Below are 27953 nucleotides of genomic sequence, written 5' to 3'. Positions count from 1 at the left end.
TAAGGTACATTCAATTTCTCAGAGCTTCTAATATTCAGATCATTTATAATTCACACACTTCCCAACATTAAACAATTGACTAAGTAATACATTTTTGATAAAATGATATTACAGCTTATACAGATAAAATTATATCACAAAAACACTCCACACAGGAAAAAATGGCAACACCTATTAGAAAACCCTACAAACTTTCCATTAAAAATATATATTTTATCTCTTTCATATTTCATAATAATAAACAGAATATAGTTTTTATTTCTAAATTAAGTCTTATACCATTTTTTTCTAGGACGATAATATGTACAAATCTTGTATCTGAATGAATATAAATAGCAATACTGGAATAGTGTTACAGATATATTAGTAACTTTTGCAAATGAAACAAAATAAAACAACAACAATGTGGCTTTCTAATAAAAGCCCATAGCACAGCTGAAATCTCAAAGCTACTTAAGTTAGACATTCCCATATTTAGAAAGGCACAGTGGAGTCTAGTTTTTATTATTATTTCCAGTTAAATTACTGTAAGCAGTAACATGGGAACATACAGTCAGTGGACACTGGGCCAATCCTGACAGTTGGATCAATTATTTGGGGTTTATTGGGGAAGTTTTCAGGAGACATTAGTTCTTTCTTTACATCATAGTTGCTTTTAGTGCCCTGTGGCAAAATTAGCCATTAGTGATGAGAAAGAAATCACTGTACCCCTTCAATGCCTGAGAAACAGTCTACTTATCCATCAGATCTGGCCCATTGTGAGTCCGGTTATAAGCAGCTTATTTTTCCTGATTGGACTTGGTTGCCTATCATTTCTAAAAATAGCTTCTGGTACAATCTGTACATCGTGAAGCTGTGAAGGAACCGGATGGACTTCTTCAGGCTGTGTGTGACAGTTTTGGGGAAGTGGTATGTTTTCAAGAGCTTGAGCGCATGCATCAGGCCTTTCAAGGTGTCCTGGTCGCCATTTTTTATTCGCCATAAGCTGAGCAGCTTCAGGAGTTGCTCACTTGATTTGCATGTCTTTCTTGTTCTTTCGATGTCTTCTATTCCAACTTTCTTCCCCGGTAAGCTTTCCATCAAGCTTCGAAGCTGCTCAAAGGTGAGGTTTGCGTGCCCAATATGCCGCTGCACACCATTTTCACAGAGGTCAATATCTGCATAAAGCAAAAGCCCAAAGAGATCTTCACATCATTTATATTCATATAATGCCATAAAAAAAAAACAGACTGAGGCAAAAGGTTCTCGCAGAATTTCATAATTTTTAAACTTTCCTACCCCCCCTTTTTTTTCAGGTGACTTAAGTGACACTAGTTATTTCTGAGAACTAAGATAAATATTATTTCATGCTATAATAAGATGCTATATATTTTAGGCACCCAATACAACTTTGTGAGAGCCCTTACTTTTGAAAATTAATAGAGAATTAAAGACACATCGCTCTCAGTTTTCTATGATCAGTTTGAGATCATAACAGTTCAGAAAATAAAGAAAGTCAGGTTAGCTGTGTTGTAACATAAATTTCTCTAGTCGCTCACTGACATGGGCACTCTTTGAAGAGTGTGAGTCCAAAGAACTGGAGGATACACACATCCAGAGGATATTTCAGCAGGGAGTTAGGCATAAACATGAGGCAGTAACTAATATTCCTATTAATGACATTTGTCATTTATTATCTGTGAGCCCGAAGGCAAGAAAACTCAGTTCATCTTTTGGGAGTTGAAATATACTCATTTATAAAATAGGGAATTTGGTCCCTTCCAATTCTAACAGTTTCTAATTCTCTATTTCCTGTTCTTTCAGCTTCAGGGCTAATTATATGTTCAAGGAACACTTTTGTTTTGCCAAAAACAGAAGAAAAGTTAGCTCTTTGCATAAGCAAAAGCATTCAACTCTCAAATGTGTTAGTCTCTTAAAATCCACTGCTCTGGTTCCAGATGTTCGAGGTTTTCAGGATGGTGTAAGAAAGCTCAGTCATTTGACTATGAGTGAAGAGAGAATGAATTTCTTATTGGCATTGTCTGCTTTAGGAAAACCACCCTCATTTTTCTGACATGTCCTCCCAAGGGTAGTTGAAGATGAAACTCTTTCCATTGTATATCCTAAGGCTTACAGTCCACACAAGGTTATAGTCCACAGAGATTTCCTCTCTTTGCATTTTCTATCACATTCTTTGTGTTTTCCATCACATAACAGGTTCTTTCTCTCTCTCTCTCTCCTCCTTTATCTCAATTTCTCTCTCTCTCTCTCTCTCTCTCTCTCTCTCTCTCTCTCTCTCTCTCTAACACAGCATTCATTTCTAAAGGAGATTCTTTGGAAACCTCTAAAATAACATTAGAGTATGTCGTCTTAACCATTTTTTTTCCCCAAGATGCTCAAGCACTTTTTACACTATCTTATGAATCCTCTTTATACATGCCATTTAAATGGCGATTTTAATACAGGCCACGCGGTGAGAATGAATGGGAGGGTCCACAGAAGACAGTAGCATCTCTCTGGAGAGAACTGCCAAATACACAGAGCATAGCTTCTTGGTGGAAATGTGAGACAAGATCCAAAGTGGCTAAAGACCTTCTCCTAGGCATGCAGGGAAGCTAATAGCTAAAGGATCTGCAAGCAGATTCCCTAAGGTCTAGTCCTTTTGGAGTATCCAATGCACTTTAAAGAGAAATTGAGAGCAGGGGCAAGAATAAAACCTTACACAACTGCTGTAGGAATAGTATCTACATTGTCACTTGAAAACCTGTTCAGTCCAACTGTGATTCTTTAAAGGAAACATCATGCACAACTATGCAGGCATGTGATCTTGCTCCTGTTTTATGATAACTCAGTATCTTTGATTTCTGTCTTAGCTCCCATCTCAGGTGTACACACCTTGGATGATCTTCTTGACCATATCTTGGTCTTTGTTTTGATGCTTCCATAACTTCAGCAGCTGGAAAGTTTGTTCTTGTGAGCTGTGCCGCCGCTTTATCCTCTCAACACTTTCTGCATTTACTTTGGTTCCTGGCAAATTGTCTACCAGGATGCTGAGCCAATTAGGGGTAAATTTCGTAGGAACAGCAAACCTGAAGAATGCCTCTTCACACAGGGTGACATCTAAAGAAGGTAAGGAAACCAAAAAGATTTACTCAAAGATTGGGTTTCTGGAAGTATTTTGAATAAAAACAAACAAACAAAAAGCAGCAAATGGTGTTTTCCAAGATACAATATGCTAGAATGCAAAGTTTGATGCTCTTAGAGATAGAGTCTTACTGAACTTACGTGCTTTCTAATTTTTTTTTATGGGCATTTGGGGTGTGGGGAGGTTTAATAAATGTTAAATAAGAATGTAAATAGCTACAAATAAATTGCATATTTTGACAAAATTCTATAATTTGATATAAATATTAACATTCAAAGATTTATTTCCTTCAAGATCAGTGTCAAAACCAATATGATCACTGACTGTAAGGAGCATGAATATATACATATATAAACATGCAGTTTACCTGTGGAAACAAGGCCGGAGATAGATTTCTAAGTATGCATTAAGGGATATGGGTGTGGCTCAGTGGTAAAGCACTTGCCTAGTATGTTCAGGACCCTGAGCTCAATCCCCAGTCTGACACATATAAAATAGCATCCATTAACTGAAAAAAAAATAATCAAACCTAAAAAAAAAGTCATTCAGTAAAGGGTTGTGATGGCCTAAGTATTTGGTTAGGGTCAATATATTACAGGGATTGGGAACTTGTTTTGAGATTCATCAGACCTACATCTGAACCTGACTCTGATATTCACACCTATCATTCACTAAGTTTCTGTAAATCTTAAAGCCTATATAGCTAAGTACTTAGCAAATAGTAAGTGCTCCATTAATGACAAAAATAAAATTAAAATGAACTAAATAAATTAAAGAGATTGCTTAAGTTAGGAGTCACTCTTTTCATTATCTCTTGCCTTATTTCAATTATTAGATGAAAAAGCAGAGAGGTTAGAGAACTTGTCTAAGAAATCAACAACATAGTGAAGAAATGTGGAAACTTGGTTGGAATGGTAAATACATCAACCCACATTCCTATGCTTCAAATACTTCTATGCATTTCAAAAAGACATTTGGGGAGAGTCAAGCTGGTTCATGCTATTGTTTGATTAATGCACAAAGACAGATCACCCTTGGTTTGACATATCCTCCAGGGAAGGTCTGATTATAGTCTAGGGGTTGGGTGACAGGGTGAGAGCATACTCCAGTCCGATTAATGTCATCAACAACATGAGGCAGGCTCAAAGAGTTTAGAACCACCAGAGGAATTTGGAACTTCATGCACTAAACTGTCTAAATCCATTGGTGACAAAGCCAAGTATACGTTCTAATTTGTCGTCAGCTTATGTCATCTTGCTTCTTGGTTGCCAATTATAATTTAGCTAATAAAACAGTCATTCTAGAACCTGATAAAATGTCCATAAATTCTACAATTTGAACTCTGCTAATTTGACCTCAAGTAACAAACTTGACACCGCCCATGAATAACACTGAATTTGAATGTGAAAAGAAGTGGAGAAAGTCAGGGTTTGGGGTGTTATCTGTGAGAAGATGAGGACTTTTTCAGAGATTTTGAGTTGTGGCTTTAGCAGATGTCAAGCTGGTTAAGAATCAAGACAGGGAAAATGTGACTAAGAACTTGGCCAGAGTCTGTTGTGTTCCATTCAGAGAGAGATGACAGCGAAAATGAGACAAAGGCAGAGTTTGGAATGTGATTACCTATTCCACATTTTTGGGTCGATTCGTTGTTTGCAGAACATACATTGTCATGCGTCGCATTTCCTTTCTGAGTTAGCAAGAGACCAAATATGCTGCAGTTTGTGTGTTTTCTACAGGGAGCTTTAGAGGACGTCTCATTGGAGAAGAACCCATCTGGACATCTTTTGCAAACCGTATTTCGCTCCGGGGTTCCTAGAAAAAAACACCAAGCGATTTAGCACCTTCTTCTCAAATACTTTCACAGCAGATACTCTCTTAAAACAGTTCTGGAAAGACTTCTCACTTGGTTTTTACTGCTACTATTATGTATTATGTTGCATAAAACTTTAGGCATTTTCATTTTTCACTTCATTAGACAGAGAGAACAAAACTTCCACAGTCAGCCCCTTAGGCAGGCTCCCCTTCTCCTAATACAAATGCAAGTTTGTTTTGCTGTTACCTACAAAATGATCCTGAAATGTGAGAGGAAAGGAGAAGAGGGGAGGGTGTTCATTAGTCCTGCCTCTGCTGGATGGCAGGAAGGCGGGTTGTCAACTGCATTCTTCACACAATTATTCCTGGAATATCATCAAGGTAACTGCCATGTGTCTGCTGTAACACCATCCTTCGAAATCAGCACCCACTGAAGGTTGCCTCATTAAATTCCAATCAGTTCCTACTGAAGTTCTTTCTTTCCTGAATCCTAATTGCAAAGCAACTCGTAAGCGTACTAACCTTGAGAAGTAAAAATTTACAACGTTACAATAAACTTCTGAAAGTGGCAGTAAAGTTGGCCGCTGACTCAAAAACGTAAGCCTGCAGCGCATCACAAGAGTAAATGGAAAGTGATATACCATTTGCTTGAACTGTTGAGCGAAGGAGCACATCATTAAGACTTCAGGAAAGGTAACTGCAAGGACATCTGACTTTATTGTGGTGAGGTATTTGATAAATTTGGAGACATGGCTAATCAGAGTATATGAACCAGTCAGCAACCAAAGTAGCTGTGAAAGCTAAGTAACTTCAAACACTTGACTCTATTATGCATGGGTAGATCTGACATTATAGTGTATTTGCATATGAAAATATCTCCATCTAGTGTAAGCTAGTTGAACAATTTAGACGTGGGTATTCAAATGTAGATTTTACAGGCCAATTCTGGCTTATGGGAGATAATAAATGCAAAAGAGACAAATGAAAGCTACAGAAAGTTATTAAACTTCATTTATTAAAAATTTCAACCTCTTACTTCATTATATTTTTTTTACCAAATGAAAGGAAAAAAAAAAAAAAAGAGGAGCCAAATGGATTGGTTCTAGTTTTATCTCTTGTACCTTTCTAAAAGATTGATGATTCATTGACCTATAAAAATGACCAAGGACTGGCAGAAACGAGAGAGAGAGAGAGAGAGAGAGAGAGAGAGAGAGAGAGAGAGAGAGAGAGAGGAAACCACAACAGGCTGAAACCTTCACATATTAAATGCTATTTTCAGCATTGTAGTGACATTATCATTATCTTAAGAACCAGCTATCAAAGCAAGGAGGTTTTTATTTTTATTTTTTAATGTACTTTCTTACCATATGCTTTTTCTTAAATGGAATCCAATTCTACCCCAAATTCTACAATATCATAAGCAGAGATATTTGAGCAAGAATTTGAGGACATTCATTCATTGCTAATTCACTAGGAATAAATGAATTGGGTATATGGACCCAAGTATCCTTTTGCCAACTCCCACAGGTTCTACACAAAGAAGAATCTTGCTATTCTTTGGATACATATTTAGGTCTTTTTGTGCATCTTAATGAGAAGATCATGTGTATGAGATAGTATTTTAGGTAAGTTAGTCTTTAAGTTCTTTAACCAAAGGACTGAAGAATGGTAGAACTAATGCTTTATGTGTAGAGGGATCTCTAATGATCTTTCTAGACAGGACTTCCCTCTTTATAACTGGTAGAACTTTTTATATATAAAAAGATTTACTCATCTAGTAATGATTCTGCCTTATTAATATATTGGAAATATGAGAATTACAACCTGTAAGGCAAAATATGAAATATTATATGATGAAAAGAGTATGGTTTTACAGTTAATAATTCACCATGCTAACCATAGGTAATCTCATAGGAAATCAGAAGGCCAACTAGAAGATAGAAAGGTGTAAATAAAATGGGAGAAAAGAAAATCTGACTTAAAAGCAGCAGCAACAACAAATGGATGGTTATTAAATACTTTAAAAAGTAACAGCACATAATGCTTCTTTGTCCTTGGGCTGGAAACCTTTTATTTTTCATGTGGATTTTTAGGAGGAAGAGATAAGTAAACCCCACTGTGGTGCCACAGAATAAAACATGTACCTTTGTCCTAAGTCTCCTGATTGCCTATGTACTTCATTCTACATTCAGACTTTCATGCATATGAAGCCTCTTTTGCCATTTCCATTATTTTTCAGAATTTTCCAGTTTCTAAGCTGCATAGACCATGCTTAATTATTTTGCATAAACTACTTACTGCACTGAATGAAATGTATTTGGTTTAGTGGGGTGGGCTTCCCTCACTCCACAATTTGGTTTAGCATTTGAGTCCCAAATATCACTCAGTAAAAAGTAGAAAATGTTACTAGTTCCTCACTCAGATACTCATACTGGAGGCATTTTAGGGTTCTTGATGCAATTTGATTATTTTTTTTAAGTTTCTCTGATTAATTTTTTTTTAAGTTTCACTACTTAGACTGACTAGATTTCAATTTTGGGATATTCTTTTTGAATGCATTTAGACCTAAAGTATTTGTCATCTAACAATTGACTTTATGTATTATTACTCTGTGTGTGGGTGTAGGTGTGTGTGTGTGTGTGTGTGTGTGTGTGTGTGTGTGTGTATGTGTGCGCGCGCGCAATCGTGTGCAGGGATTGAACCAAGGGGTGCGTTATTACTGACTTACATTCCTCAGTTCTTTTTTATTTTTTATTTTGAGACAAAGTTTCACTAAGTTTCTGAGGCTCTTGCTAAATTGCTGAGGCTGATCTTGAACTCATGATTCTCCTGCCTCCCAGGTTGCTTGGATTTCACTTTTAAAAATTAAAATGGTTACATATAATTAGCATCCACTAGTCCAGTGGTTCTTGACCAGGGGTGTTTTGCTAGCCAGAGGACTTGTGACAATGTCTAGAGACATTTTTGGTTGCCTCCATGGTGGCAAGACTGCTATTGACACCCTGTGGTAGAGGCCAGGGTTGCTACTGAATACCCTACAGTACACAGGACCGCTGCCCACAAGGAAGAATCCCCCAGCCCCAATGTCAATGGTGCTGAAGTTGAGAAACACTATTTCAGTAATCTATGCAGATTACTCCTTCTTCCAGCTGAGTAAGTGAATACTCTTGATTTTTCCAAACCATGAGGAAGTTCTCATCTACATGGAAGGTTTGCGCATGAATAGAAAAAAGAATTTGAGGCTGCAGATTTAACAGAGTTTGCTCACACTGGCCCTAACCTATGCTGCTGGAAATGCAGAAAGGGGAAAGCATTTTGCTCATGGTTAAGGCTTCCACTGGGCTTGACATCTGTTTTGTCTAACATAAAGAATAAGCTGTTTAAGGAGGCTGCTAGAGTGTTTACCCTTCCAGATACTCCACTAGGGTGCTAGAGAAAGAACTAGCTTCATTTTTAATAATGAAATGCATTTCCCCTAACCATTTCATTTTTTACATAATTAATTATAACTGCTCATTGTTAGCACTCCAGAGCCTCATTAATATCAGCATAATTACTCTCTTGGTATCAATTAACATTTCTGATATTTGTCAAAAAGCACTTCAATCTTAAGATGTCCATGCTGAAGTGAAGGTATATAGCCACTATCATTGGTGCGACTTAGAGCATGTTCCTTTAAAAAAAAGGGCAATCCATCATGCATCTCATTAGGGAGCAATTTGCTGCATTTGAGATCCCTCACTAAATTACCCTGCAGAGGCAAAGTATTCCTCAGAGAAAGGGCCTTGGAAGCAATCCAGATACATAGTATATACCCAGCATGTTCCATTACCTTTGCAATTTGCCATCCTGTAGCTATCATCAGGACTAAGGTGTCCCTCAAATATTTCACTACTATCTAGCTTGGCACAATCCTGTTTTTCTGCATGTTGGAAGCAGATACGTACCAGCTTGCACCACTCCAAATCCAGGGGGACAGCTCCTGTGCTTCAAGCAGAACTCTACCTCGAGGTAGCGCCCTTCCTCACACTCGCACACACGGTTGTGGGTGCGATTGCACTCCTGTTTGACATACTGCAGCTCCTTGCACACTGAGCTGCAGTACAGACACTCGTCACTGGTGTGCCAGCTGTCTGTGTAGTAGTGGTCAGGGCAAGGGGTGCACACGGTCTTTCGCCTCGCAGTACAGTGTTGCTTTAGGTAGGTGCCAGGAGGACATTTGTCACACATGAGCTGGCGAGAGGTTTCTGGATCATAATGAAGGTACTTTGGAGGAAAAGTTTCCTGGGTGGTCCATTTAATAGAGATGTCCAGGAACTAGAAGGAGAAAGAGACATAGTGGCAATTTAGCATGGAAATAAGGTTGTTCTATGCAAAGGCAGCATTAGACTCAAAAAGTCCCCTAGTACTTAAGCTTAAGGCCCTTCTTGTCTCTTGAGATGGCCACAAAGTAAGTTTAGAAGCCATAATTTTTGCTTTCAGTGGCTGAAACTCAAAGACCATGAATGTGGATAGCAATAAATATAGTAAGTAAATCCAGGCTCATAGATGTCTGAAACAGAAAGTTTATCAGAATACAACTTACACTTTGATAACTTGCTATATAACCATGTGACTTGAAAAAACCTGGGATTCAGGATTTTCTCTAGATTAGTGAGTGGATGAACTGGTGGCTCCCAGAATAGCTGAAATCAAATCACCTAGACTCCTTAGTAAAAATGTAGGCTCCTGGGATTCATAGCCTTAAGCCCTTAGCCTTCATCAGTGTGGAGCTGGGCCAGGGGAGCAAAAAAAGAAAGAAAAGAAAAGAAAAACTCCCCACAACTCCTAGAGTGATTCTAATGCACAGAGAACATACTAATAATTATTCTTTCATTTATTGATTGGACAATTAGTTATTGAGTCCTCAATATGTTCCAAACTCTGTTTCTGACTACCTAGAATACAATCCTGACTAAAATAGGCAAGAAGTTCTACCCTTGAGACATTTACTATCCAATTGGAGTATTAAGAAAATACACTGTAGATAAATAATTTATTAATAGAAGTAGTATAACAAAAAGAAAAAATCAGGTAAACTGGGAGGATAAGGTGAGAAGATCTTAATTTCTAAGTGGGGTGGTCACAATAGTCATATTTAAGACTAGATGATATCTCTTTGTTTTCCTATTATAAGACTTTATGATGAGCAATAAAGTCAAGAGTCAGTGTTGTGTGAAGATACACGATCACACCCACAGTCCTCATTCATTCAATGATGATCCATTAGGAGTCAAGCACCAGGAATATGCTGGTGAGTCCGACATGACTACTGTCTCCATAAGCTCATCATCCACTGGAATTTTGAGGTTGACATTTTCTCCAAAGGTCATTTGGGTCAACACTTGTGACTCTCATGGGTGAGTGATAGCTACAAAATAAAATCACTCCCTCTCCTTATTTGGGGAAACTTCCAAGGAGCTGGCAAGGTTTCAGAAGTTGCCACACATAATGGAAGGAAGGAGTCTTCATCAAGAAAAAGCGTTTCACCAGCTTCCCGTGGACATCTATCTTTGTTATTCTACATCTTCAATGCTTCAAGGGAGCATTGGAGAAATTCTTCACACTAATTTCAGGAAACACACTGAGAAGAAACAGTATTGTTTGTGGGGGGGAGTGCCTTGTTTGGTTTCTCTTGTTTGTTTTTAGTGCAGGAATCAACACTGACTATTTTCAGACTCTTGGGAGGTGGCAAACCAAACACAATAATTTTTTCCAAACTCACTTCTTTGCAGAGCTCAGGAAATGTCACAGAAACCCCCCTGAACTGGAAAAAGCATGCCAAGCTAAAGAAATAGCAATCAGTTTTGAATTAGAGGTAGTACAGGTAAAGAGTGTCCTTTTTCATAAACATTTAGGTATTTTAATGTAAGTAATTTCATTCATTTCATACTGGAACATGGCAGGTGTCTGGGCTGCTTGGACCTAGTATGAGCTGACAAACCAGAAGAAAAGAACAAAACATCTCACTCAGGGCCACAGATCTTCTAGCGAGGAGCAATTTTCAAAGAGTGATTTGATGTAAGGGAGTCCCAGCTAACAACAACAACAACAAGGAAGCAGAATGTAGTGAGAACTTGGGGCTGCTTCAGCAGTCTTTGCAAGACAGCCTCTTGATCTGGGAGTTTCTGGGGACAGCTTGTTCTTGAATTTCCCTGGGGGCTTTTTATTATCTTGAAGGAAAAAAAAAAAAGCAAGATTAAATGACAGACTTTCTGGTTGGTCATTTGAATATGTTACAAGGCATCTTTTAAGGCCCTGTGCGTGGATTTAGTTCAAATAGTTCTAAAATACTCAATGCAATCAAATGAGGTTTTCCTTACACAACTTGTAAATACATATGAAAGCAGTAAGAAAAAAAAAATCCTCTTGCTGTTTACTTTAAATTTCCTGGAAAGCCACTTTTGGAGTTCTGTCTGCTTTCATGAGGCGTGACTCAGAGACCCGGAGAGACCCTTTATCTCAAGGGCTACAGTTAAGTGAGCCACATCCTGGTGTATTGCAACCCCAAGATTTTCCCCAGCCTGACTTCTCATTGTTGCGCTGTTCCCATTACAACATGGCCTGTGTTTCCATCTGATCATCAGTATTGACTCTCCCTTACTTAAAAGTGATGGGGATGGGATGAGAAATCCCAAACAATGATGCATATGTTCCCAATCTGGAAGTCTAAAATCTGAAATGCTCCAAAATTCCAATCTTTCTAAACATCATATTGGTGCTCAAAAAAACTTCAGATTTGAAATTTTAAATTAGGTGGTCTCATTGGGTAAAGTCTATGCAAATATTCCCAAATTAAAAAAAAAACTAAAAACTAAAATCTAAAACTTGTTTCTAGCTTCTCAGATTAGGGTAACTCAACCTTTGTGACTAAGAATGCTAATAAAATGTATATTTTTCTAAGTAATTGGACATGACATTGTTGGTTTCCTGAAACCATGCTTTGGAAATTAGTAGCCATTTTTTTCGAATACAGGGAAGTTGGGATGAGAGAAATGCTCAGAGAAGAATAAATAAAGAAGCTTGACTTAAGGATTAGAGAGTAAGCAGCAAAGGCATTTCTCCAAGGCAACCATATGGACACATCATCTACATTTTTAAAAATCAGAAAGTCTTGAGGAATTACAGGCTTGTTTTCAGGGAGTTCAATAGGATCTCTGTGTTTTATTTGAAAAATTTCCACTTTGGTAAAAAGACAGAACTCTGTGTGGCCAGAATTGGATGTTTAGGTCTCAATCTTCGGTTAGCCCCAATTCCCACACAGAATTTCTGGAACTGGTTACTGGACAGAGAGGATGGGCAAGATTAATAGAGCTCTTTGTCTCAGTCCTTTCTGTCACTTTCTTCTGAGTTTCCTGAAAACTCAAGGAAAATGAAGATATAGAACAGACCACCATATCACTGGCTAGAGCTCCTTTTGCCAGCTGATATTTAAAACCTAATAAGAGTTCTAAAATGAATTTTTATGCAATGCAGTCTCCAAATAACCACTGATGAACAACCACAACAGCATGTACAAGGGTGTCTACGAAAGTATAAAGTGCTCTCTGTAGAAGAACCCCTTCTTTCTTGTGTTTTGTCCTTGATTTATAAAGAATAAGGTAGAAATTTTCTGTTTTTTTTTTTTTAATCCTCCTCTCTAACCCTATCTATTCATTCTTTAGTGGAAACCATTCATTCTTGAAGAAAATCTGAAAGTCCTCTAATCTTCTACTTTATATATATATATATATATATATATATATATATATATATATATATATATATAATGTGTGTGTGTGTGTGTGTGTATCTATCAATGGACCTTTATTTTATGTATCTATCTATCCATATATTTATTTATGTGGTGCTGAGACTAGTCCCAGGACTTCTTCCCCAAGCTTCCACATCTCTTCTTAAAGACAGTTTTGGCCGCCTCTCTGATAGCCTCATGCTCCCCCGCCGTCTTCCATTTTTAATGTTGGGAACTGAAGGACTTTCTATTTCAAGCCTATCTGTCTTCCCTCATCCATCAAATGTTAGCAGATGACTGTACAGAGTGAAGATTGTGGCTGGGCTGAATCAGTTGTTCCCTAAAATCTTTGCTCGTTCTATCATGTTCTTTTCTTTGGTTTGGCAATTTAATTAGCCAATGAACTTGGGAGCAAATGCCTTAGTCTCATTCCCTTCATTCTTCTTCCTCCACTCTATTTACAAAACTCCTCTGTACAGCTGAAGTAGTTTTGCCACTATTCACTTTTCAGATTCACTCCTGCCTTCCCTGTCCTCTGTAAAACCACCTCATGTCCCAGCAGGCTGGTTGGTATGCCTGCTCTCTAGTATGCATCTTGTGCTTGATCTTCCTGGAGGAGTCTCATGCTTAATAAAAGCCACTTGTACATTTTTGGCTGATCTAGTGGGTGCTAGTTATAACTGTAATAAAGTAATTCAATTAAATATGTAAAGTATCAAACATTGATGAAAAAATAATTATATTTCTATGAAAAGTAAATTGAATGTTTTGGGATGAGTTGAACACTACTGCCCCCTCCCACAAACAATCAAACAAAAACCCTGCAAAAATAATAATAAAACCAACCCACCATAGAATTTAAAGTAAGCTACACAATGCTAAAAAAAAACAATAAGGAAAGCATCAAGAAGTATTATATGCAATCAATTAGTTTTATGAGTATCTTCAAGTTTAAAAACTGAATAGATGGGCCATACTCACAGAGAAGGGTTTTGTAGGTAATACAGCATAAGACTCTAGTTAGCAAACAGAGACTCCAATAAAAGAGTCGGTCATATCTCAAAATACAGATGAATATTTATTTAAATGTTTTAAATCAAAATAAAATATTTCAGATATATGTGCATAATCTTCATTATTAAATGCTCTGACCTTACAATTGATTGTCCAACTATTGGTCCCAAATGCATATAAATTTATGACAATAGTAATATTTAGTAAGTAGAGCAGTATGGTAATGGTATGTGTAAGCAGAAAAAAAACTAAGTAAATAGTTTATTCATTAATTCATTAATATGAAGGTGAAATTCCATTTTGTCTATTCCATTCAAACATACATGTATTAAATCTTCTCTGTGCAAGGCAATGGGCTAATAAGCAGCACATATAATATTTTGGTTAGAACTCACTTTAGAATTCTTTTTACCATTATTATCACTAAGTCTCCACCAGCTACAAACACAAGTCTTAGGAAGGTTAATTAACATGTCCTAGGTCATAGTAATCACTGTCAGCCAAATTCAAACCTACAGTATATGCCTCATAAAACTATTTTGGTGGAGGGTCAAATTCCAACGTTTAACTAATGCTCTTTCACTTACACTGTTGCCTTTACACATAGTGCAGTAGTAAACCTCAAAGTGCTTAGTGCTCATTCAAACTCAAGGGCAGAGACTTAGGAGACCACTAGCATTAGAAGAACAACCAAAGCCTTTCTAAAGTCCAAATGAAAGGATAATGACGATAATGACATTTCTCTCTTTTTACTAAGACTAGGTCTTGTTCAAAGCTTCTGAGCTGGAAATTTCGCAGATGAAAAGCGATTTGATTAGAGCACTAAACTGCTTTATGCATCTGAATGACAAAAGGATACACTTCCTCTAGCAAGCTTATTTTTGCATTACGCAATGCAGCCCATCCCATAGCCAGGGCTTGCTCTCTGGTATGCAGAACCATGAATGACCCAGTGGGTTTCCATTTATGGAAGATTCATTAAAAGGAGCCCACGCAAAGCCTGAAATAACCATTTGGTTTGGGAGTTCCTTTTGTGATCCCTCGTCATGATCTTTGCCGCAGAGAACTATTTGAGGACTATCCAGAGTTAGCTACACTTTTGGTCAGTTTGGAAACCATGCCATTTTCTAGATCATCTTAGCCATGAAAGAAAACATCCAGAATATATATCATGCTGAATTTCCTAAATATTTCTTGTAATATAAATTATAGTGATTATTAGAAACAAACTATTTTCCCATAAGGATCAGTTTATTTAATTTTTAAAAAATAGTTGTACAGTGCAGGTTCTCTTCTCTGCCCTCCCTCCATTCCTTAAGTAAATAGTTTATTCATTAATTCAGCAAATATTTATTGAAACAATGGCTGTGCCCTGAAAACACCGTTAAGAAGAACATTTATATAAAAGCCCAGGCTGGTGTAAAATATTCATAAACTTCTCACTGGCAAAGCAACTGGAGGCAGAAGAGAGGAGAATAAAGACTAAGAAAAGACTCAACAGAGAAAGAAGTCAGGAATTACGAGTGAGGAGCACTGTAATGGAGAAGGAGAGGAAGGGATAGATCTGGTAAGTCAGCTGATTACTTTAAAAGGGGGTGGTGCTAGAATAAGCAGTTGAAGAACAGGCCTTTGAATTCCAAGGATTAGGCATAAGATGTTGCCATTGATTACTATCAGCAGGAGAAGCAGAAAGTTATGGAGATAATGGATTTAGTTGGGAACAATTTCCATCTTTGAGCCTCAAGTGATAATACTTAGCAAATGAATGGATGTATGCAACGAGAATTTGGGGGCAGAAATACAATGGAAGACATATCTTTTAGGATTAAAAGCACATAAATCTCTTTAGGAGCAGAAAAAGTGGATAGCATCACCCAAGGAAATAGCATACAAGCAAAAAGGACAAAATCATTAACCTTTGGGACTTAGCAAACATTGGAGAGATTGGATGAAAAAGAGCAGGTAAAAATGTAGGAACATCATGGAGAATTTCAAGAAGGACACTAAATGAGTAATGAATAATGGGCTTTTGAAAAGTGTGAATTAGTAAAAGCATTTTCAGCTGGGAAACTGGCATTTGCAATTCTACCACTAGTTTAGTAATCCCAGGTCACTCACTAGCTCACTGATGAGAATGATCCTTGTGTTACTCAGCCCCAGACAATTGGCATATTTCAAACCAGTAAGGAGACAAATGAAATTGATGATAAGGAAGGAAGTTCCACACAAGCAGGAGACATTATTACATTTGCTAATTACCCAGGAGGTGGGAAATGGGAGAGACTTCTGGAAAGACAGGGAGCCGTCTCTGGAGATATTTTGAGATTTCATTTTTTTAAGTTACACACCTAAAATGTGCTATAAGTTGATTATTCTGTTCTTAATTATCTCCAGAAAAAGCACAGCTGACTTGGTAGAATTACTTTCAGTGTCTTCCCAATTGGTGTCATTTTCTTAGTCCTAGTCAAATGATTCTGGGCAGTTCCATGGCTTCGCTTAGAGGATGGATAGGATAGGATAGGATAGGATAGGATAGGATAGGATAGGATAGGATAGGATAGGATAGGATAGGATAGGATAGGATAGGATAGCATTTGTCTCCCTATTCCTTAAATGCTTAGCATGAGGTTGCATACGTAGAAAGTATTCAGTATAAACAGATTAAATTTATTTAACTCAACAGCTATATTAAAAACCTACTATGTGTAATTAGGATCATTGGGGATCATACAGATGCAGATAAATATCTGAGATGTAAAGGACAAATTTGCAAGGGCAAGAGCAAAGTCTGCAATTTCCTCATGTAAAATGATACGCATGACAGAATTAGCCTAAAGGAAGCTATTTTTTAAAGCATCTTTCATTTTTCATGGCATTTTGCATGGACTGTTCCATTTCTGTGTGGCTGCAATATTAAAGGTGGTTGTGGAAGAAAGGCAGTTCATTTGAGAGGTTTATCTAGCGCTGCCAGCTCCCCACCTGAAGGTCTACTACTGCTTAATAACGTTCACAATAGCCAGCTGTTTGGCTGAGGATTGTGTCTCTAGGTAAAAAAAAAAAAAAAAAGAGCAAGTGAATTAAATCTGTTCATCTCTACAGGACTTATTTGCTGCCAACAGCTTTCCTAGGCAAACGGGGACAAGAAACACAAATAATTATGATTTATTAGTTGAATCACTGGGCCCTATTCTACACTGTTTTGCTTCCCATGGGGATGGAGAACTGTCTCCAGGTAAAATTCAACTTTGAGTGTAATTTTTGTTCCCCTCAGAAGTTTCCTGCAGTTGTCTGAAGGCTTTAAAATTAATTAGCAGTAACTTGTTTGGGGTGGGAATCAATCAGAATTGTCAGAATGGATTTGCTTATGACGCTTTTGCTGCTTCAGAGGATTTTTATAGACAATTAACATTTGATAGATTAACAAAGGCAAAAAAAAAAAAAACCTCAGAAGAAAGAACTTGTAATACAGGTAAACATGATGTAGATAAACAGAAATCTCACATAATTTGATTCCCTGGATCTTAACATTTCTTTTCTTTGGCTTCTGTTTATTACTAGATTTGAGACATGACATCAGACCTGGACACCATGGTGTCCTGTGCCTTGATCTCCTTCAGGTCCCTTCATAAGCACAAGGCAGCAACACTTCCTCAAGATTCCCCATCCAGTTTCTATCCCTTGGGGCTCACCACTGGCAATACATTTTAGTATGCTGGTACCTCTGAATGTGTTTTGAAATTCCATTTTATTTCTTTAGTGCTTCTCTCTTTTTTAAAAAAAATATTTATTTTATTTTATTTTTTTAGTAGTAGATAGACACAATGCCTCTATTTCGTTATGTGGTGCTGAGATTGAACCCAGTGCCTCACACGTGCAACGCAGGCGCTCTACCACTGAGCCACAACCCCAGCCCCAAGTGCATCTCTTTAAAGATAACTTTAGTCCACCACACCTTTTGATTGCTAATGAAACCTGTTAAAGTCCAATCAACTTATGGCTAAGGGTGAGAGAGAGTAAGGGAAGCCATGGTGGCAATGACATGGAATAGAAACCAGGAGTAAAAATGGAATCAAGCCACTTATGAATTAAACATGTGACTATTTCCTGTGTGTCTGCCATGTGGGAAATATCCAATTGTCATTCTGGATAATTTGGTGAACGACAGTGAGTCTACTATGATCTTCTTAGACAGCAGACTCTGGACTAAGCCCAGTCTTCACATCCTGTTATCTTCCATCCCTCCACCTATCTCTACGAGGATGTGGCTAGCCCCTCTTCATAGAGGAAGAAACTGAGTCACAGAGAAGTTAGGTGAGTCAAAGGTCACAGAAGTAGCACATAGTCAAGCTGGGATTCAAATCAACTGAGTTTTCTCTGTGGGGATCTTCAGTCTTATGAAAGAGACAGACAGGTACACGATCCACTGTAACACAGTATATAATTCAGAGTGATCTATCATTTATCTATCTTCTTTTATCCTATCTTTATCAATCTGTCTATCCATCCATCCTTCCTGATGAACAATAATTCTTCCTTCTCCTGTTCTGTAGAGCAGTAGTTCACACATCCTGTCTGCAGGTGGTCCTGTGGGGCTGGGCAAGCAGCTCTCAGTAGTGTGCTCCCATGAGTTGGCTCTGCCTTCTTTTCTACCTTACATATCATATGCTCACTCTTGCTTCTCCAGGGTTGCACTTTCTCATAAGCTACTAAAGCTTTTTGCCTCATGCCATGTTACCTAGGGAGTCTGGGTGAAGACTCATATCCTGTAAGGAAACCAAGACATTTAGTTGCCAAAGAAAAAAAAGTATGATGGCTCCCTAGAGCTGAAGGAATTGAAAAAGAGATGAAAACATACTGGAATCACTTTGTCTGAGGAGTTGGCCCTCATGAACTCCATGCAGAGAACTATGAGTTGAAGGTACCCAGAGACATGGCTCTGATTTATGAGTAATTTGCACTGGTCTTAGCTACTAGAATTAGCATACTCTATGACGAAGCAGGAAAGAGCATGTCATCTCAGTAACCTTAGGGAAAAATTGCCTAACTTCTCTATTTCCTTATCTGCAAAACAGAGATACTAATCTCTGCACCAAGGATTTTTATAAAAATTAAGTGAAAAATTACCTGTGATATCCAAATCCGATGTCTATTATCAACATGGTTGGTATCTTTCTATTTTGTGGTCTCCTTCTTATGGCTGGTCTTACATGGGTAAAAGTTGTAGATGAAGATGAGTCAACTTTTACAAAGAAATGCTCAGAAACCATGAAGAAATAAAAATATGATTTCTGTTTGGTCACCCTCACATAATAGGTATTTGATTTAGTCTCCTACTAAGTACCTGTTGGGCTTCCTCATTTGCAGCCCAGATTAGCCTGTGTGTAATTTCAGTTGCCTAAAATTTTGAAATTTTAGCAATAGAAGAAAGAAGAGTTTCTTTTTCACGAATTTTCTAGTACTGGTTTTGATGAGGAAGGAATTTTTAACTGGTAATCTAGAATTATGGATTTAGGTCATTTGTGATTTTTAAATTGTCTTTGTAATTAATGCCCCTCAATGAGCAGACAGAGCTGGGGTTTTGCTTGAATCAGTCATATCTGGTTGGGTTTTATGTTGTGCTAATAAACAACATTGAAATATCTGTGGCTTAAAAACAACAACAAAGGTTTATTTCTCACTCATGATACTGTCTCTGCTGATGGCGCTAAGCAAAGTCCCCTGTCCAGGACCTAGGGCAACCAATATCTGAAAAATTGCCAGTTTGCTTTGGAAAAAGAAAAGGACAACAAAACAAAGAAAAAACCCCAACCCTTGGAGGGCATAGATGGGCAATTAAGTGTTCTAATTTGGAAATGACATATCTTTTTAAGTTGCAAGTCATTGGCCAGAACTATTCATATCCTCCCTCACTGCATCTTCACAGGGAGAAGACTGGGAATTAAAATCCTGCCAAGTTTCTGGAAGGAAGAAGAATTGAGAACAATTGGCAGAAAATAATATCACACCATCCCCTCCAAAACATCACTCAATACTTTCTAGTTCACAATTATTCAGTCCAGCCTACTTGATTTTTTTCTTTCTTTTTACTGGACAGTAAAAGAGGAGGCAAGGAACAGAGTGTGGGTAGCAGAGGTCCTCTGTCTATCAGTCTGGTGTATTATTCAAATGTAGTTTTTAATGGTCTTGCCAAGCTACCTATTATCATGCTTATTATGCCTGAAGGTTTGACATTTATTCCAAAGAGCAGTGTGCAATTGTCAAGTACTTCTTTGTGAATACAAATTCAAAGAAAATTCTGCTCAATGAGTCTAAGGAGACTGCTAGTGACCATAATTATACCTCTTCAGTAAGTCCTGAAGGAATGTCTTGGACCTGACTTTTCACTAAATGGAATATGAAAAAAAAACATATTAACAAATTCTATGCACACCTGCTAAAGACAGGAAGAGCTTGTTTCACAATGAGAAAATAGTTTTTTGGCTTAAAAGAACAATTTGTGATCCTAAAATATGTAAGTCATGCTACCTAAAAGTAGGTAATATTTCAAAAGCTGATTCCTCTTGTGATCTCATTGACCTCCACAGAATTTCCTATAATTGAACTAATGGGGCAGAAGAAATTTTGACAAAATAGATTATTTTTAAAACATTTCTATAGAGTAATGTTTTTATACAAAAAAAAATGGTATTTATTTGCATGAGTGTGGTGGGAAATAGTAAAAACCAATCTTTTATTTTTCAATTCAGATGTAAAATATTTATATCTAAAGTATACCTTTCATATATGACCTGTTACATCACCTCTATGTTGGAAGACGCAGAGAAGTGGAGTCACTGATTGTCCCTCAAAGTCTAAGACAGGACTAAGAAATTCAAGTCTTTGTCTCTCCTCTGCTCTTGCTTTTGCAGAGTATTGTCACAATGCTTACAACTGAACTCCTAAGTTACACTTTGTTGTTTCTGGTGGTGATGATGCAAAGTGATGGTGAGAGGAATCATAATGAATAGGGTCCTGAATGCATATTCAGGTCCTGAAAAAAAAGTACAGTTTTTTAAATAAGAAAGTAATAAAAAGGTTTTGCTTTTCATCAATAAAACACATGGCCAAGAGTAAGACCAAGCACATGAATAAGACCAAGAACAAGGCCAAGGCCAAGGTCAAGAATAAAACCAGGATAAGTCCAAAACATTTCTGGGCAGATGGATGCATTAATTAGATGGTAGTAATCACTTTACAATGTTTAGCAAACCCTTTATATTATATACCTTAAATATATACAGTTTTTATAAAAATACAAATTTAAAACAAGATAATTCAAGGAGATTGAGAGTATTTTCATGGTAAGGCTATAAAATTCTAAGGAATTGCATTTTTTGAAAAACTTATAAGAAAGTGATAAATCAAAGCCATGAATAACTCATCACTATTTTAGAAGGACTTCATTTATCTAGCATCTTATATCCATTTATGATATGGCTAGTTCAGGTGCTTCCAAGAAATTGGAGTTAAGAACCTACCCAAGAACCTGGGAAATTATGTCACCTTGTAGCTGGAAGAAACCATTTTGGTATGTCTGTAAAGTGTTCTGGCTGTGAAACATTAATTTAGACAGGCCAGGTAAGTGTGAGAGTGGGTACCACACTGCTTCTCACCTATCATATTGCAACACTATTCTTATCCCTTACAACTGTCTAAAAAAATTCTTTTTTTAGACTTTCTATTTACCCCAAAATATTCTGTGGTACTGAGTTCCAAAAACTAATTACATGTCACATAAAAATACTGTCCTTGTATCTATTTCAAGTTGGCCATACCTCACTCATTCTTCTTGCATAGATAGTTTACAGATGTTGCTAGGATTTCCGATTCACTAGTTCCTGCTATTGTGGGTTGCTAAGTTTTATTTTGATTTTTGTTTTCTTTTCTAAACATGGCTGCTAGTGCTGTTCTTATTGGCATTTTGTTTACCAGACTATTGATATCAGAAATGTGGTCTGGGAACAGCTCTACCCTCTCCTTTTTTTTTGCCATGAAAAGTCATTTTTCTCTATGACTCTCTAGGACAGTGACCCAATTTTTTTATTTCCAGTTCAAGTTTCTCCTATGGCCTAAAATTTCTTGATTCTAAATATTTAGTTGGAAGCTCTATTGGATTATTTTACAAACATAGAACGTTTCTCAAATCCAAAATGAATACTTAATGACCAACATTAATACCATGAACCCCTTAATCACCGAAGATGGCACACAATCCAACCAGATGGGAGAGTAAGAAAGGTAGTCCAGTTGAGCTTATGTTGCACTTTTGAGGATCAATATATGAATGTGGCTTATTTTTGTTGTTTGCTTAAATACGAGCTTTCACACAGTATTGACATGCACCTTTTCTTTTTTTTTCTTTCTTTTTTAGTAGTGCTGAAGATCAAATCCAGGGCCTCATGCATGCTATCTAAAAGCTCTACCACTGAGTTGCATCCAAGCTCCTGATATAAATCTTCATAATAGAAATGCACAAAAGAATATTTAAGGGACTGGGGTTGTGGCTCAGCAGTAGAGCACTTGCCTCGCACGCGTGAGGCACTGGGTTTCATCCTCAGCAACACGAAAAAATAAATAAACAAAATGAAGGTATTTTGAAAGAAAAATATTTGAAATATTGGTCAGCTAGAAAGAGTTTTATATTAGTATGAGATCAAAGCCAATATTAGATTGTTGTCTATTGGGAATAAGCTAAATTCTGTTGGAACATTCATGGAAACTGACAGTGGATTAACCAATACTTTAGAAAATCTCACCATAGCTCCTTTGTGTCAGGCACTATGGAGACCATGGGGCTGTGATGAGTAAGATAAAAATCTTTGCATGTAAAGAGCTCATATTTGGTTGACCTCAGAGAAGTTCTGGGAATATGAACATGAAGGGCGTCCCTAAGGGCACTATGACATGCTGCTGGTGTCCTGAACAACCCATGTCCCACATGCATACAAATGTCCTATTGACAACTGACATACATGATCTAAGTGAAAAACCTACTTGTCATTATCTGAGCCTAGATCGGAGCTCCATTTTATCTATACACAGAGTAGTTTTTACATAATCATTCTACGTATGGTACTTTCCAGGAATTTGTCTACATAAAATTTGAGAGATGATGGAACTTTGTGATGTTTAAAACTCTAACAAGATTTGTCCACCCTCTTAGAAAAAAATCGCAGCACCAAAGCCAACCCTGGTCCCACTGTTGAGCCACAGTGTGACACACAAGCCCAGCCTCCCTTCATTGCGGTGTGTCTGGTGGCAATTCCACATAAAGATGACAGCAGATCATAACTTCTTTATGCCTTCTAGAGAAGCTTATTTTATTATAAATTACTTTTCTTTCATTACTCTTTTATAGTATAGTTATGCCAGGATATTGATTTTATAACAATTATATGTGGGAGCCAAATATATGTAGTCTGAATTTCATTTCAGGAGACAGGGAGGTTGTTACAAAAGATTTATTATACAAGCGCAGGGAAGGAGTCTGATAGAATTGAGAACTACCGTCCTGCAGGGTAAAGCAGACAAACACACTGATAATTTTGTCATCTTTGCTCCATCACAGTGACCTATGGGGCAGCCAGGCGTCATCAGGCAAGACCTTGAAAAATGCATACATCAATTTTTGTAAGATTACTCTTTCTCCTCAGTCTACTCCTCAGTTCTTTTTAATTTTGCTAGTTATTCATTTTTGATTACAAAAAAAAAAAGAGTGCAGGCTAAAGAGAATGCTATTGGTTAATAAGATGCTTAAGAAAAGAATGCTTTTCACAGAAAACTCTCCTGCAAAGGGAGCACAGTCAGGGAGCTGAGGGTTCTTGAGAGAAAAACCCAGGAGGTGAGTTAGTGGATAGAAGAGCAAGAACCTTGGAGTGTGTTCAGTGTCCTTTTGGTGAACGTTGCCAGAGTTCTCCCTCTAGAACAAACTGGATAAAACATTTGACACAGAATGTTTTCTTTCTCCACCAATGATATCTGACAGCTGAGATTTTAGCCTAAAAAGTAAAATGAACAACCAGATCGAAATTAGGAACTGCCTTGAAGGTTGCTAGGTGACCAAGGCCAGGAAGGTTGCAGTGGAGGGGGATCAGCACTGTTTGGAGTGGAGTATGTCAGATTCTCCTAGAAACTGCATAGTATTCATTTTCTTTAAAAAAAAAACAAATGGCTAGGCAAATACACATACTCAGCCACTGGAGGAAGGGGAGGGAAACCAAAATAAACACAAACAAAAAGTCAAAAGCCCCAAAGGGCTTTATTCTAAAGTTAGATGGTCAGACCATCTTTATCCTTTAGGATAAAGGAAGATGGCCTGAAGAAAACTCATCTCTACACCTCCCACCCCTCCATCGAACTTCTAGTGTCCTTGGATTAATTCTGAGCTCAGCTTTAAATTCAGTGGGTGGTTCTGGCAGTACATGGTAGAAAGTTCCAGCCACCAGTTAAAACACAGGCCTAGACCAGTGTGTTCCTAGGACACCAAGTAATTCATGGGCAACCATAAAAGAAATACCATCGTGTTATTACTATCCCATCCTACAGAGCAGGTCTCTCCTAACTACTACACTCAAGCATTCAAGGAAAGCCCAGGATGATGCCCCTCCTTCCTTTCACTGCTTGCCAAACGAAATGTCCTCTGCTCTCACAAAAAGAATCTAGAATTCTGCTTTGACATACAATTTTGCCTCTTCTATGTGCTGGGTTCAGGATGCCCTGACTTCATCTCCAACAATGAAAATGTCCTACCCCTCTTTCCAGGTGATTCTCCCTCCTCTGAGTATCACCTGCATTATTTTCCTTTTTGTTTTACATATTCACTTGGTTCTAGGTCATCTTATAGTTAGCTGTGAACATAAAGTTAGAAGTTACTGTTAATATGGAGCAGGAACTCTGTGTGTTTTTGAATGTATGCATATCATTGTAACCCCTTTACATCTGCCTTCTCCGCTAGGCGCTGAGCTCTATGGGGGCAGCAGGGTGTCCATCCTGTTTTTCAATCTGTCCTGACCCCCTGGTGGCCTGCTGCTACAAGACCAAGTAGCTGTTTTACTTCTGATTCCTAGAATTACCTCTCTGTGTTTTCTTATAAAAGGGGATTCAGACTCTGTATGTGTAAATACAGAGTGTCCACTTCTAATTATTCATGAATTAAGTCAATCTCAGACACTAAAGAAAGGCAAAGTGAAATCCTTCCTATTTGAAGTATTTGCTGTGTTCAAAACACAAATTGTCTTCAGATAATGCTGTAGCACCTAAAATTGTGTTACCTGCATACCTCTCTGTCTCCCTATATAGACTACATACAAGTATTTCTGCTTGCTATTAAGAACATGTAGTACCATTTAGAAGAAATCTCCAAATTTAAAAGTTATTAACAATCTGTTTATTGTTAATAAATTCTTTGACAGAATAAAAAGGGTTAGAGAGAATAAAAATGCTCCCTCATTTACAGAAGGGTTATATATCCTAGCCAGAACCTGGAGTGATTAGTTGTGTATCCATACAATGGAACACTATTCAGTGATGAAAATGGACAAACTACTGTACTTCCAACACTTGTGATGAACTTCTCTACAGAACTTTGAGTGAAAGGAGCCAAATGCAAAAACCACACAAAGTTTTTTTGTAATATTAAGTTCAAGAATAAGCACAATATACATATGTTGTTCAATTCAGAATATTGATTCTTGTGGCCACAAACATAGCAGTGACAGGGATGGGGACAGGAAACTTTTCAGGTAGTATTAGTAGTGTAGTTCTTGATCTGTGTGTCAGCTCACAACTGCTCAATTTGAAAATTTCATTAGCACTTATCAACTTGTGCAATTTTTTGTTTTATATTTATAAAGCTTCATTTTTGAAAAAGTTCTCTAGGGTATCTGTATTAGCATACATATATAATTTATCTATATTATATATAATGTTTAGATTATATATAATTGACATACATGAATTCCTGTCCAACTTTTCTTGAATGACTTTGTTATATGTACTTATTTGGGCCTGTCTAGCACAGGAACTAAGTAGAACACTACCTAGACTTCCATTCACACTTTGTGGGTTGGAGGTTGAAGTTTAAACATTTACTCTAACACATCCAAAACACAAATGTGGCTTATATACGAATTTTCCTACCCTTGCATGAATGTCTGATTAGTAAATTAATATATTCAACACTCTTACTGACATAAAGAAAATAGCTGTTTGGTCATAAAATAACCTACATACAGATCTTAACTATGATCCATCAAAAACCCAACCTAAAATAAATTACAGAGAATCCTTTATTTTCCAAACAGCATTTAACATCGTTCTTAGCCTTATTTAGTAGTGCTGAACTTCAATTACTTAAATGTATTCTTGCATACACTTAACAACATTTTACCAGTATTTTCCACATTATATTGAAGTTGAGAACTGGAATAATCTTTTTTAACAATAAAGGTATTAAAATATTAAATGCCACAGTGAATGGTTGTGTGTGTGTGTGTGTGAGAGAGAGAGAGAGAGAGAGAGAGAGAGAGAGAGAGAGAGAGAGAATCTTTTCCCTGTTGAGAGAGAGAGAGAGAGAGAGAGAGAGAGAGAGAGAGAGAATCTTTTCCCTGTTGCTAATGATTCGGAATTGACCACAACTCTTACAAAAGTGAGCCTAATGCTGTATCGTGTTATGTTATGTTCATGGCATCCAAATTGTGTTCTATATAATAGTTTTTAAAACTGTTGGTAGAGCGCTTGCCTCACATGCACAAGGTCCTGGGCTCAATCCCCAACACTACAACAAACAAACAAACAAAAAATACTCTCAGGGGCCACAGCATTGCTAAATGATAAAAAGACAAAGATACTTAAGCAAAAATATAATGAACAACATGAGAGCAGAGATGAAGAAAGTAAATCAAATGGATCTCTGGTCTCCTTTCCCCATTAAGGAACTTTGCAGGGTGAAGAGGAGCCCCAGGGGAAGCACGGAATAGCTAGAAAGAGGTTTCCTGTTCCAACCTGACCCCAGATCCCTCCTGGGAGAGAAAGTTAAGCTGGGTCCCCATCAGTGGGCTGGGAGGTCCGGAGACCAGGTGGCAGGTAGCCGCCCCGGGCGTCCAGGCCCGGCGCCCGCTCCCCCTGGCCCAGGCACTCACCACGAGCGCGCAGCACAGCCACTTGTTCATTGTGGTCCCCGGGAAACCTCAGGCGCTGGGAGGCGGCGGCGGCGGCGGCGGTGGCAGCGGCTGGGCCAGCAACGCTAGGTGCTTCTCGGCAGCCACTGCGTTGGTGACGTTTTATATAACGTTCCAGCAACAGGAAGTCTCGCTGGCTTTGATCAGTCATTTCTTTGTCCTGGACCAAACTTTGCACCTTCCCTTTTTAGGAACCTTGGGCGGGAGCGGGCGGTGGGGATTGGGGGGTGGGGTGCGGGGCCGCGAAAAGCTCCCGGGTTAACGCTTTCAGAGCCGGGGCGGAAAGAATCCCCTGAGAGGTGGGGCAGGGGTGGGGGAGGGCGGGGATGTCTGGTCTCTGCAAAGAGGGGGAGGGGGGGCGGGGAGAAAAGCCACCGGGCTGCGGAACAAGGCGGCAGCTGTCTCCGCGGCTGGCCCTGAGGTTTCCCAGCCTCTTCCCGCCAGCGGCCGGCCTCCTGGCAGCCGGGACCAGGGGTGGGAGGGTTGGGCACACGCTGGGTAGCCGCTGTGCCCGTGGCTCCTCCACCCAGAGCGTCCAACTAAGCCAAGATCCGGACGCAGCTGGAGCGTCCCAGACTTTGTCCCCTCTGGGAGAGCTGTGAGTTTCCGCTTTGCCTGGTTGTCTGACCCCTTTTCTGCCAGGTTCAGAGAGCTGGGATAACAAGGCCTCTCATTTATGCGTTCCTGGGAGCACTGTTTGGGAAGTTTGCAACAATTAATCTTCAAGGTTGCATAGAACCTAAGAAGAAGGAACTTCCGTAAGTGATGTCCAAGTCTAAAGCCCGAGCTTTTCACCGTTCACTTCTTGTTGTCTGGGCTACTCAGAGCCACAAAGAATCAGAAGAATGAATTTTATTGCCTAACGCAGGGACAACCTTGCAACCTACTATTTGCATCATCCTTAAAGTGCTATTGGTACCTTAGTATACCATACATTGAACCTCCAGATCAATTCTTCAGGGTCATTCCACTGCCCCAGACTTTAAATAGAAGTTTGGTGCTTTGCATAAAGGGA

At 38.3% G+C, this 27953-nt stretch overlaps 1 protein-coding gene across 1 annotated transcript; it reads right to left on the bottom strand.

Annotated features, from left to right (window-relative positions):
* On the bottom strand, positions 1 to 26970 carry Tnfrsf11b (TNF receptor superfamily member 11b). The gene is made up of 5 exons (XM_026393880.2): positions 26900 to 26970; positions 8884 to 9253; positions 4745 to 4936; positions 2875 to 3099; positions 1 to 1157 (listed from the first exon to the last, which is right to left on the bottom strand). The coding sequence occupies exons 1-5, from the start codon at positions 26927 to 26929 to the stop codon at positions 769 to 771; spliced, it is 1206 nt and encodes a 401-aa protein (XP_026249665.1). The 5' UTR covers positions 26930 to 26970; the 3' UTR covers positions 1 to 768.
* Between the last annotated feature and the right edge of the window lie 983 nt (positions 26971 to 27953).

The sequence above is a fragment of the Urocitellus parryii genome, chromosome 7, assembly GCF_045843805.1.
Source record: "Urocitellus parryii isolate mUroPar1 chromosome 7, mUroPar1.hap1, whole genome shotgun sequence".
Lineage (NCBI taxonomy): Eukaryota > Metazoa > Chordata > Mammalia > Rodentia > Sciuridae > Urocitellus > Urocitellus parryii.
This window is presented reverse-complemented; position numbering and strand designations above follow the sequence as displayed.